This window comes from Prionailurus viverrinus, chromosome A1 (assembly GCF_022837055.1).
Source record: "Prionailurus viverrinus isolate Anna chromosome A1, UM_Priviv_1.0, whole genome shotgun sequence".
Taxonomy (NCBI): Eukaryota; Metazoa; Chordata; class Mammalia; order Carnivora; family Felidae; genus Prionailurus; species Prionailurus viverrinus.
In genome coordinates, this window is record NC_062561.1 from 206,933,284 (window position 1) to 206,945,467 (window position 12,184).

Consider the following 12,184-nt stretch of genomic DNA (forward strand, 5'->3'; position numbering starts at 1 on the left):
TTTTTTTTTTTTTTTTAATTTGACTGTGACATAGAGTTGCATGTGGTAGCAGCCTAGAGGAGAAGAAACAAGCCAGACCATCTGGTCATTGTCACTGCCCATGCTTAAGGTAACACTGCCACCCTGTTGGGGCTGAAGATTATCCTTAGATTGGGGCTGCTCATAAGAAGCTGATTTTTATATCCTAGCATGATTTTCTTTGCCCTTTTACTCTTATTCACTCTACCCCCACAAACGTATTATTTCACATTCAAAAATAGTACATGTATATCTCAGAAGAGAAGCAGTATTAGCTGAACATAAAGGCCAGCTGCCAAGCAGAATTGATGTTTGATACTTAGAATTTTTGGAAGTAAAACTGCTTCTGGTTGAATAGTTGAATTAGCTAACACGACTCAACCCTGAAAGGCCCACTGTGATAAAGCAATGACATTTAACTAAGGCTGTAATTTAATTGTACTGTACCCTTTAGCAATAGCTCATTGATCTGTGAAAATATTTGCTGCTTGGTTTAATTAATTTATGATGTTAGTGAGTTATTTGCAAAATGAATAACTCCCATTTTCCAAATTTTAGGCCTTAGTTCATAAAACCCACTTCCCTTGGAAAAGTAGTTAATCTTTTCAGTGACTCTTGGACAGTAGCCCTATTTCTGATTCCATGAGCTTAAGAGTAGCTCAACCCTAATGAAGCCACTAGTTTTATTATTTAATTTCTGAAATACATTGTATAATCTTTGACTGCTTTGTAAAACAATAATTCATTGCTTTTGGGAAGCCAAGCTGCAAATCAGTTTAATAATATTTCAGCTCCTTCATCAAAGTTCTTTTTGGGATTTATGTTGCTTTTGATTTTGGAGCTGCCTAATTTAGGGAAGAAATAGTTTGAGCTAAAGAACCCAGAATATATATTTGTGGTCTCCTCAACTCTTCAGATTTGGAAGTTACCTGCAAGAGCCATTGTTTGTGTTAATTTGAAAGGATTTTTACAGAAATCCTTTGGAATGAATACCAAGAGTTACATTTCTGGGTGTAATCAGTGTATTAAAATTTTTAGATAACTATTTCTAAGGATCCCTTTTTCTAAATAATGACTTCATGGGTTATGTAAAAATGGATTGCCACTTGCATAGCACTGTTTGGTTTGTGGCATACTTTCTCACACGTGTTATATACCATTTGAGCCTTAAGTAAAAACTTATTGTACAGATTGGGAAACTGGGGCACAGAAAAGTGATGTGATGTGTTCAAGATCCCATTGCTAGGGACTGGACTCACACACAGCCTGCTGTCCTGGCCCCTGGCCTTTTCCTCTACACATTGAGTTGAACCCACTCCTAACCTGAGTTTTACAAAGGTTCAGAAGGCAGTGCTGACAGCAGCATTTCAGAGGTCCTGTTAAGATTTGCAATATTCCAATGCAGTTGTGCAACTTTCAATCAGTCTCATGTTTTAGCTTTATTTTTTTTTAATTAAAAAAAGTTTAACATTTATTTTTGAGAGAGACAGAGCATGAGTGGGGGAGGGGCAGAGAGAAAGAGGGAGACACAGAATCTGAAGCTGTCTCCAGGCTCTGAGCTGTCAGTATAGAACCCAATGTGGAGCTCGAACCCACAGACCATGAGATCATGACCTGAGCAGAAGTCAGATGCTTAACCGATGGAGCCACCCAGGTGCCCCTTAGCTTTCGTATGAATGTACATTTCACATTCTTCTCTACTTCTTAATTGTTTTCTTATTTTAATTAATTTAAAATTTTTCCTTTATTAAGTTTACTTTTTGAGAGAGAGACAGCATGAGTAGGGGGAGGGTCAGAGAGAGAGGGAGAGAGAGAATCCCACACAGGCTCTGTGAAGGGCTTGAACCTGCGAAACTGTGAGATCATGATCTGAGCCAGAACCAACAGTCAGACACTTAACTGACTGAGCCACCCAGGCACCCCAAGTTTTCTTATTTTAGTATCAGATAATGTTTTAAATGACTTACCTTTGATTAAAACTCCTTTAGAAAGAACCACCATGTTAACCCCATGGCCTATAAATATCCTTGGCCCCTGTCATGTGCTTCTAGCGCAGTGGTTCTGAATGAGCAAGTGGGGGATTTTATTCCCCTGGGGACATTGACAATGTCTGAAGACATTTTCGATTGCCAGTATTATTGGCAAGTAGTAGAGGCCAGGAATGCTATTAATTATCCTACAATAATGTAACAGCTCCCCTCAAAGAGTTACCCAGTTCCAGATGTCAGTAGTGCCTTCTCTTGAGGTCCTCGTGCCACAGCTGAAGAATCGTAGGCCTGCAGACTAAGGAACGAATAGTACAGCGTTCAAGATGTATCTAATGGCTGGGACTGCCCTCTCCAGCTTCATCTTCCACTACACCCTTCAAGGACTTCTGTGTCCACCCATACTGGACTAATGGGTCTATTCTTTTTTTTTTTTTTTTAAATTTTTTTTAACATTTATTTATTTTTGAGAGACAGACAGAGACAGACCATGAGCAGGGGAGGGGTAGAGGAAGAGGGAGTTAACAGAATCTGAAGCAGCTCCAGGCTCTGAGCTGTTAGCACAGAGCCCAACGCGGGGCTTGAACTCATGAACTGCAAGATCGTGACCTGAGCTGAAGTCGGATGCTTAACCGACTGGGCCACCCAGGCGCCCCCAAGTGGTCTATTCTGATCATGCCTCATGCTTTCCCTTTTCCATGCCTTTGCTCTTCCTGCATGCATCATCAGATTCATTTGTTCTGTCCCCTTCTTTCTGCATCCCCATCTCCTTATCAGTAATTTCCTATTGAAATGTGTTACACTTGTCCTTCAAGCTCCAGTTCATTTGTCCTCTCCAAATCCTCAGAAATGCCCCTGCTTTGAACCTGTAACACATCTAGTGTCTTTCATTTTGCCTTATAATTATTTGTGTATATTTGTCTCTCTAGCTGAATAGTATATTCCTTTTGCTTTAAGTGGTGGTTCTCGAAGTGTGGACCCCAGACCTACAGCATCAGCATCAGCATCACCAGAGACTTGTTAGAAACAGATTCTCAGGACTCATCACAAGCCCACTGAATTATAAACTCTGGGAGTTTAGCTCAGAGATCTGCCTTCCATGTGATTCTAATTGGTGTTAAAGTTTGAGAACCATTAGCTTACGACGTCTGTGTTTTGGTTTGTAACACCATTCAAGGCACATAGCAGACATTTTACTTGATATTGAATAAACAACACGTTAAATCATGAGCCCCAGGACTCAGTAACTGTGAAATTGAATAACTGTGTTTGCTCGAATATTATGAAAGGATCTAGACAAGTGCAGAGAAAAACTGGAGGAAACAGAAGTCAATAAGGAATAGGCAAATAAGAAAGTTCTTTTCCTTTAAAATATTGATTGTATTGTTGATAACAGTTACTTATTGACCAAATTTGGACATTGTATTTGGAAAGCATGGATTCAACTTTAGGATATCTATTTTTACTTAGATATTAGATATTTAAAAATACTGACAACTAACTTGGCTTCCAGAGAATGTAATTTATAAGATTGCAGAATGTATTAGCAGGTGCCTGACAATAACTATATTTTATGAGAGTTGTTTTCTGGGCTCTTAAATAAAACTGTGCTTCATAAATCACATGGGGAGAGCCAAGACTCTCTCACTGATCTCCAACTTTCCTGTGAGCGATAAATAATGCCTTCTACGTACTGTCAGCTGGTGGAGATTGCCCTTTGGAAGTCATTGTGATTTAGCACGTGAAGAACAAAGAATTGAGATTTTTATGTTTCTCTGCTTTTTTGTCCTATACATTCTTGCCCCTTGCACCTCATAGGACTGGTCAGGAACCAAATATACTGGATATGGAAGTTGTGTTAGGATGAAGTTTAGTTGTATCATGCCTATCCTGAAGCTTAGAGTTCCCAGGCTGGCGGTATAACTCTGCCACGTAAGCCAGTTGCTGAGTAGCATTTATCCCTAGAGGGGCGATGGCATTATCTCTTTTACAAGTAGGTTCGGAGTGAGGAATATAATAGTAGTGACAACAATGAAGCTTGTGTTTATGGAGTCCTTTCTCTGTGCCAGGTACCAGAGTAAGAACTTTGCATACCTTATTTCATTTAATCCTCCAAATCCTAAACCAAAAAGCCCCTCCTGACCACACCAGAAAGTATTCTCCAAAGATTTTCATCTTACAGTATTTTGAAAGATGTGAAAATGTTTCCCTTGTTTAGAATCAGATTCCTTTTGGGAATAAATATTTCAGCACGATATAAATAGACTGTTTCTCTCTACTCAAGCTCAAATAGAGAGGGATATTGATGGAGAACTTAACTTTCAGGCAAGGCTTGAGAAGCTGAGGGTACAGCTGTGTTGCACAGCTGGGCATGATCTGACCACCCTAGTCCTGTTGTGTCTGGGAGCTTTTCTCTTTTCCAACCCTGGTATCATAACTTTTCTTCCCCTTCTATTTGACTACTTTATTACACTGGGATAATGCATGAGGTGTTCTCATACAGTTGACTTCTGTTTGGCAAAATGGCATGTGAGTCCTTTTCTGGTTGAGGCCAGATTCTTCTCCTGGGCACCGTACTCACAGGAAATAGAGCACAAAAAGAAAGCAGCTGAAATACAAGTCAGGTGATACTGTTGGTTGTGTGAGGACAGGATGAACTTGAAGATCCTTTTCAGCTCTTTAATTATGAGGTGTACATTTTGATTGAGATCTTTCCAAGAGGACCTCTTAGAAGTTACCCTTAAAAAAAAACAGTTATTTAAAATACATGAGCCAGTATTAGGATGTTATTCCCTGATCTCATCAAAGTCCTATGATTTTAACAGAAACTTAGAGGAACAAGAGAGTTGAAATATGAGACAGAGAGAGATTAAAAGAAGAGATTCAGGCCTGATGATGTTAAGGAATTAGGTGGGGGGAACCTTACTTTCTAGGTTATTTATTGTTTTTTTTTTTTTTTTAAGAAATATCTGAGGAGCATCTCTTGTGTCATTTCCTTCCAAGTTGCATATCTTTGCACACAATCTCTTTGCTCCAGTGACTTAGAGTGTTGCTAGATGCATCCCAGGGGCTCCTTTTTCCCTCACGGTCATCAGCATTTAGCAGGGGCTTGTGGAGGGAGTGGGGGTTGGGGAGAGGCAGAAATGGTTAGAGGTGATAGGGGGTGCTTTGTAGAGAATTACTAAAACAATAAGAAAATTCAAAGTTGGTCTTTCTATTATCACCATGCAAGGGCAAATCTGAACAATACTTGTGACAAAATACTCCTCTTCACAGGGTGACAGTTCCCAGTGGATCTCCCACAACCCCACTGCCACTGCTGTTTGGTTAAAGAGGTCTTAGTTCTTTAGGAAATGGAGAAAGTATAGACCTCTCTCTACATGATTTCCACTCTTAGAAATCTAATAGCCTTTTCTTTCCTTTGTTTCCTTTCTTGTGTATGTGTGTTTAGGCAAGGAAACAGTTACTGTTCTTCCAGGAGCCTCTTACTTCTCCAGTGATGAATCATTTGCAATGATTAGAGGGTATGTAACAATGGAGCCCCTCGTGTTTTACATGGCGTGGAATGAACTGAGTCATCCTCTGAGCGTGTTAGCAAGACTCCGAAACATAGCCACGTCTCCCAGCCAGCAAATGTTCATGGGCTCGTTCAGTTGCACCAAGATGTGAAATTATTCACATTGAATGTTGGGAATTGGAACATTCAGCTCACAGTTATTAAAAGAACCCCCCCCCCATGGAATTTATATCTGTGTGCTGAGTATACCAAAGTAAATATTTTTAAAGTTCTTTGTAAGGATCCTAACATTTTCTACAAAATTGTTTTCATTTTCTAGCTAGCGTTTGCCTTCAAATCAAGCCACGTTCTCCCTTACTGAAGGAAACAGACTCACTGTGTACACCTGTTTTTTATTTGTTTTTGGAGACAATATAGACTATAATTTTTTAAAAAGAACTCTTAATGGTTATTTCTGTATATCAGCTTGAGCTGGTTGATTTTGAAATCAGGTGTTGGGTAGGAGAAAGCAAATTTATTTTGGTGGCTACAGAATTATTTTAATTGCTGGCAGTTTCAAGCAAATGGGACATAAAGCTTACAAAGTTTGCTTTATATTTCCTTTTTTCTCTCTCAGGGGCCATGTGAATCTAACAATGCTAGGAGCAATGCAGGTTTCCAAATATGGTGACCTGGCTAACTGGATGATACCTGTAAGTACACATTTTTCTTCTGACTTACTCTTGGGTCAGAGAGTTATTTTTGAAATACTAAGAAAAGTCTTGTTGAATTGCTATGAGAGCACAATATAATTATTACAAAAATGAAACATTTTCATAACATTTAATATTTTGGTCAAATTTTGGTAAAACAGCTACTGAGAACTATTTGGCTTTGCCTGTTTGCTAGAGGACTAAAAAGGCAGGATCAGGGCTAAAACACAATTTTCCATGAGGAACAGAGAATTGGGGAAGATTGAAAATAAATGCACTGGGGCGCCTGGGTGGCTCAGTCGGTTAAGCGTCCGACTTCGGCTCAGGTCACGATCTCGCGGTCCGTGAGTTCGAGCCCTGCTTCGGCCTCTGTGCTGACTGCTCAGAGCCTGGAGCCTGTTTCAGATTCTGTCTCTCTCTGTCTCTGACCCTCCCCCGTTCATGCTCTGTCTCTCTCTGTCTCAAAAATAAATAAATGTAAAAAAAAAAAATTTTTTTTAATAAAAAAATTAAAAAAATAAAAATAAATGGGCTAATTCTGATAAAAATAAGAAATACAAATATTATAGCTAAGTTTTTATAACTAGAAAGAGCAAAAATAAATTTATTAATTTTATGTTAATTCTGTATTTTCTCATTCATAGTGATTAAAAAAAAAAACCCTCCCAATTGGTCATGTGACCTCATAGGTAATCAGTCACATTGTCTTCTCTTATGGAATTCAAAACTTGTGATGTTTAAACATGTATTTGAAATGCAAAGTTTTATTTACTAATCACCTAAATCAGGGAAGAAAGCATAGAATTAGCTTTGGAAAAAGGACTATAATCAGTTGACTTAATTTATGAGTGTGGTTTGTTACAAACCAGGTTGTTGCTTTGTGATGTGTTTGTGGGAACAATAATGAGTGCATGTCCATGATTATGAACTCATTTTGGCTGGTTGCTCAGGTTACTCTTTCTGGATGTGTACTTCAGGATTTCTGTGTGTTTTTCTATATCATCAGCTACAAGGAATTTGTTTAAGTAACTGATGCTGGTGTTCTATGATTTGAGAGTTTTTCTGAAATCACTTAGATATTTTCCTCTAGTAATCTTTGAGGAGGTGGATTAATATAGTTGATGACAGTGTTAGAGATTGTCTTTAGCTCTTTTGATCTAATATACTGTGAAATATTATTTTAAGGTTTGAATAATTAAGACCCTGGTTCTCAAACTTGGTTGCATATTAAAATCACCTGAGTATTTTAAAAACTATTGATGCCTGGATCCCACTCCCAGAGGTTTCAATTTAATTAATAGGGGATGTAGCCTAGGCACTGGGCATTTTAAAAGCAACTTTGATGATTACCATCTGTAGCCAGGTTTGTGAACCAGCATATTAAAGAATGATCGTAAATCACAGTTAGACGGTAAGGCAGAGAGGCACCGAGCTGGCTCATTTGGTAGAGCATGTGACTCTTTTTTTTTTTTAATTTTTTTTTTTAACCTTTATTTATTTTTGAGACAGAGAGAGACAAACCATGAACGGGGGAGGGTCAGAGAGAGGGAGACACAGAATCTGAAACAGGCTCCAGGCTCTGAGCTGTCAGCACAGAGCCTGATGTGGGGCTCGAACTCACGGACTGTGAAATCACGACCTGAGCCGGAGTCAGACGCTTAAGCAACTGAGCCACCCAGGCGCCCCTGAGCATGTGACTCTTGATCTTGGGGTTGTGAGTTTGAGCCCCACATTGGGGAATAGCGTTTACTTAAAGTGATAAAAAATAATTAAAAGTAATTAAAAAATAAAATGTAAGGGAGAAACATCATTGAACTACTGATATTAGGGAGTGTATTGTTATTTTAGCTTAAAAATGTTCATCATTCTAAATCAGCCATGGTTATAAGAGTTGGCAGCTTTTGGAGGCTTCAGAGAAATCAGGGAGGATCTCCTGAATATTGTACAGTGAATCAGATTGACAGTTTATGGGAATACTTACTTGTGTAGAAAATCAAAATACATTTCTGTTCTCAAATTTTTAGAAAAAGGCCACATGGGATAGTTAGAAGGAGCATAAAAAAGTAAGCTCTGGGTTTTAGCCCTGACTCTACCCTGACTCTACTAATTAAGGTGTGACCTTGAACATGTCAATTAAACTCTTTGGGTTAAAGCATCCCTATCTATAAAATGAAGAATTGAGATTAGCTAATTTTTGGTGTCTCATTGGGCTCTCCTAGCTCCATGGATGAGAGCAAGGGCCTCGGAGTGAGATAGACCTGCATTGAAATCCAATTTTTGTCATTTGCTAGCAGTGTAACTGAGGCAGTTGCCTACTTTTTCTTCATCTGTAAAATGAGAAGGATATAATACTACCTACTCTATAGGATTATATAAAGGAATAAATGATATAGTATATACATAGTACATATCATAGAGCTTGACAACATAGTACAAGCTAAATAAATGGGTTGTTATTATTTGACAAGAAGGAAAAGTTGGAGGTACCTGGCAGAGAAGGGAATAGAATTAGTTACTATGAACAGAAACAATAGAGTGTTAAATATGTCTGTATCTCTAAGTCTAGAGATAACAAGTTTGAAACAAAATTTAACAAGTTTGAAATCAATTTGCACAGTGGTCCCGAGTATGGAGCAGAAATATGTTCAACACGTTATTGTCTTTAAGGAACATAGGCATCTTTAAAAAGTCAGTGTATGTCTTGTTTATATTATGGTTTGGCACCCAGTGAGGCTGGAAGCTCGCACAGAGTATACCTTATGTAGTTGTCATTTGTAGGAAAGATTTTTCAACACGTATCACGTTTTTATATATCCTGTGAAGATTCCTGTGAGTGATTAAAAAATATCAGTGTTTGTTAACTTTATAAATAGTCTTAATACAATTGGAGCTCATGCATTTCCAAATGACTGGACCTAGTGGGGCAGTGATGGAGAACTCTGGAGTTCTGAAGGAACAGAAACTAAGCATAAAAAATGTTCTTGTGTCTGGTTCCACTCATTTGGTAATAGAAATGGTAATGTCATTTCTGATGAGCTTTTCTTTTTTTCCTTTAATAACTCATAATCACTTCTTGGATTCTTTATATGTGATGCATAGTGTATGTTTTTGCTTCTTTTAAATGCAGAAGAGTTTAAGAGTCAAGACCATGAACTTTAGTTTGTAATAAATTTGATTTGAATTTTAGTTCTCCCTCTAACAAATACAATTTGGAGTACATATTTTTGTTAGGATTAATTGAGAAGAAAATTAAAGTGGCCACTAAAAGAATTCCACTAAATAGTGGCTATTACTGTTATCTCTTTCATTCCTCTATTGCTTAACATTGAAGAGGGAATATTTGCCTTAAATTACACTGATGTAAGCAAGACTATATTTTACAGTAACTAGTACTACCTGCTTATCCTCAGTTCATGTTCAGGTGCCCAAAATTAAGCCCTTTGAGGACATATTTCTGGCTCTTATTGGTTATGGATAAGGTACAGTCTATCCTTCTTATAGTTTCAGGGAGCAATCTATTTCTATTTGTCTCAAAGATTTATGTTGATTATTAAAATGTAGATATATTTTTATTGCAAGATCTGGCAGTTAAGAAGCTGAAAAGTTCAGCTTTATTATATCATTTTTCATTTGCTTTTATCTTTTTAGTGAGTTGAATAATCTTTCAATGGTTGTAAAGCGTTGAGATTCTCTGCATCATGGCATCCCCATCCATCATCACGATGTCAGATTACAATAAACATTAAGCTTTTAAGGCAGGCAAATTGTATGGATGCTGTTTGTCTTATCCTTTAATAGCTTTTTAGTATGCAGTGTTGATCTCCTGTACACAGATTTTGAAAAATTCTGCCCTGAGCATCTGAAGAGAGAAAATGCGACAGAATAGTAGTTGGCTCCTTCGAGTTCCCTGATTATCGTGATGATGGTAAAACCCCAGGCAAGCTACGAAAATGTGGACAGATGTGCAGCCCGTTGAATCTGCATTCAGAACCTCTCTGGCTTTCCTAGTGCCTATTTTTAGAAAACAGCTGCCATAGATTATTGACTTGTGAAGGGAAGCAGGTGTGTACGAGCAGCGATGGGAGCTGGTTGTTGAAAGCCTGCAACAGGGGCTTGCCGGACAGCGTTGCTGTGTGTGAGCGAAATGACAGCCGAGGTTGCTTCTGTGTGGGGAGAAGTGAAATGAGGGATTTTTTTCTTTTTTTTTTAATGAGGGATTCTTAGGGCAAAGGAGAACAGGATGTTTTATGTTTGTTTTTCCCTCACATTTTTAACTTTCTTTATGCATTTTAAAAGAAGAAATACAAATTGGTGTACTCATGTATGCTACATATCTGAGTGCATAAAATTGGTTTCATAATTCTAGTTGTGTCTTTTTTAAATAAGCTAACTCTCCAGTCTTCTGACTTGTACAACTAAGGCATTTTGTGTTCGAGATTTAAACAATGTTATGTCAATTATATCTCATTACAGCTGGGAAAAAGTTTAAAAGTTAAAAAAAAGATTCAATCTGGTGGTTTAAGTGCATCAAATGTAGTCCAAATATTAAATCCATAGATACAGATATAAAAATATAAAGATTAAAGTAAGAATAAGGATATAAACTTACAGATATAGATATGGATTTAACGCATATTTGTCTTATTTGGCCCTAAGGCTCAGGAAACTACAAACTATGGGTAAGGAAAATGGTGGAGAAAATATGTATGTGTGGCATTATGCTTTTATATAATTATTCAGTAATGCTTTTGCCATATCAGTGTAATGAGGTGAAAGGTATACAGAACTTTGGAATTAGACAGATCTATGCTTAATTAAATACTGGTTCTGTCACTTACTGGTGGTATGGCAGATCATTTTATCTTGGTATACTCTTTTATAAAATGATAATGTTTAACTCATATGCTTGTGATGGGGATTAAATTAGTTCATTCAACAAATATTTATTAGGCACGTATTAAGGGGCATGACTGTTCTTGCCTCTTAAAGATGCGGCAGTTAACAGAACAGATGAAGTTCTCTGTGTTCAGGTAGCTGATGTTCTAGTGGGGGTCAGCACATACGGCCCATGTGCCAAATCTGGCCCACTTCCTCTTTTTGAAATAAAGTTTTACAGGAACACAGCCACATCTGTTGATTTATGTATTACCTGTAGATGCTTTCATGCTGCAACAGCAGAGTTGAGTAGTTGCAACAGAGACTGTATGCCTGTCAGTCTAAAACATTTACCATTTCACACTTTATGGAAGAGTTTGCCAACTCCTGCCGTAGATCATTGGTTTGAAACCTTTCTTTTCTAATATAAGCATGTGATGCTATAAATTTCTAAACACTATTAGTGAGATCCACAAATTTTTATATATAGTGTTTTCATTTTCATTTTCTCTTCAAAATATTTACTAATCTCTCGTGTGATTTTTTTTTTTTCTGTGACTTAATGGTTATTTGGAAGTATGTCATTTAATTTCAGGTATGTGATGATCCATTAACACAAAACTTTGTGTTGATCTCTAGTTTAATTATCTTGAGGTCAGAAGACATACTTTATATAGTTTCCATCCTTTTGAATTTGAGATTTATTTATGGCCTAAAATATAGTCTATCTTAGTGATAGACTTAGGGACTGTTCCAGCTGTATTAGAAAAGAATGTGTATTCTGCTCTTATTGGGGAGAGTGTCCTATCAGTCAGTAAGGTCAAGTTGGTAGATAGCATTCATGTTTTCTATGTCCTGTCAGTTTACTGAGAGAGGAGTAATGTAATATTGAGCTATAATTGTGCATTTGTTAATTTCCAACTCAGTTGTGTCACCTTTTGCTTGTAGATTTTAGAGCTCCATTATTAGTTGTATTAGTACACAGTTAAAATTGTTATGCTCTTTTAACAAATTAACTTCTATTGTTATATTGTACTTTATCTCTGGTAATATTTCTTATTCTGAAGTCTACTGTCTGACATTAATATATTCACTCT

At 37.4% G+C, this 12,184-nt stretch overlaps 1 protein-coding gene across 1 annotated transcript in view; it reads left to right on the forward strand.

Moving 5' to 3' along the window:
- OXCT1 (3-oxoacid CoA-transferase 1) overlaps positions 1–12,184 on the forward strand; it is a 137,988-nt gene that overhangs the window by 72,564 nt on the left and 53,240 nt on the right. The window contains exons 12-13 of the mRNA XM_047860143.1: positions 5,455–5,527; positions 6,137–6,212. Coding sequence (XP_047716099.1) covers positions 5,455–5,527; positions 6,137–6,212 — 149 coding nt within the window. The remainder of the gene's footprint in view (positions 1–5,454; positions 5,528–6,136; positions 6,213–12,184) is intronic.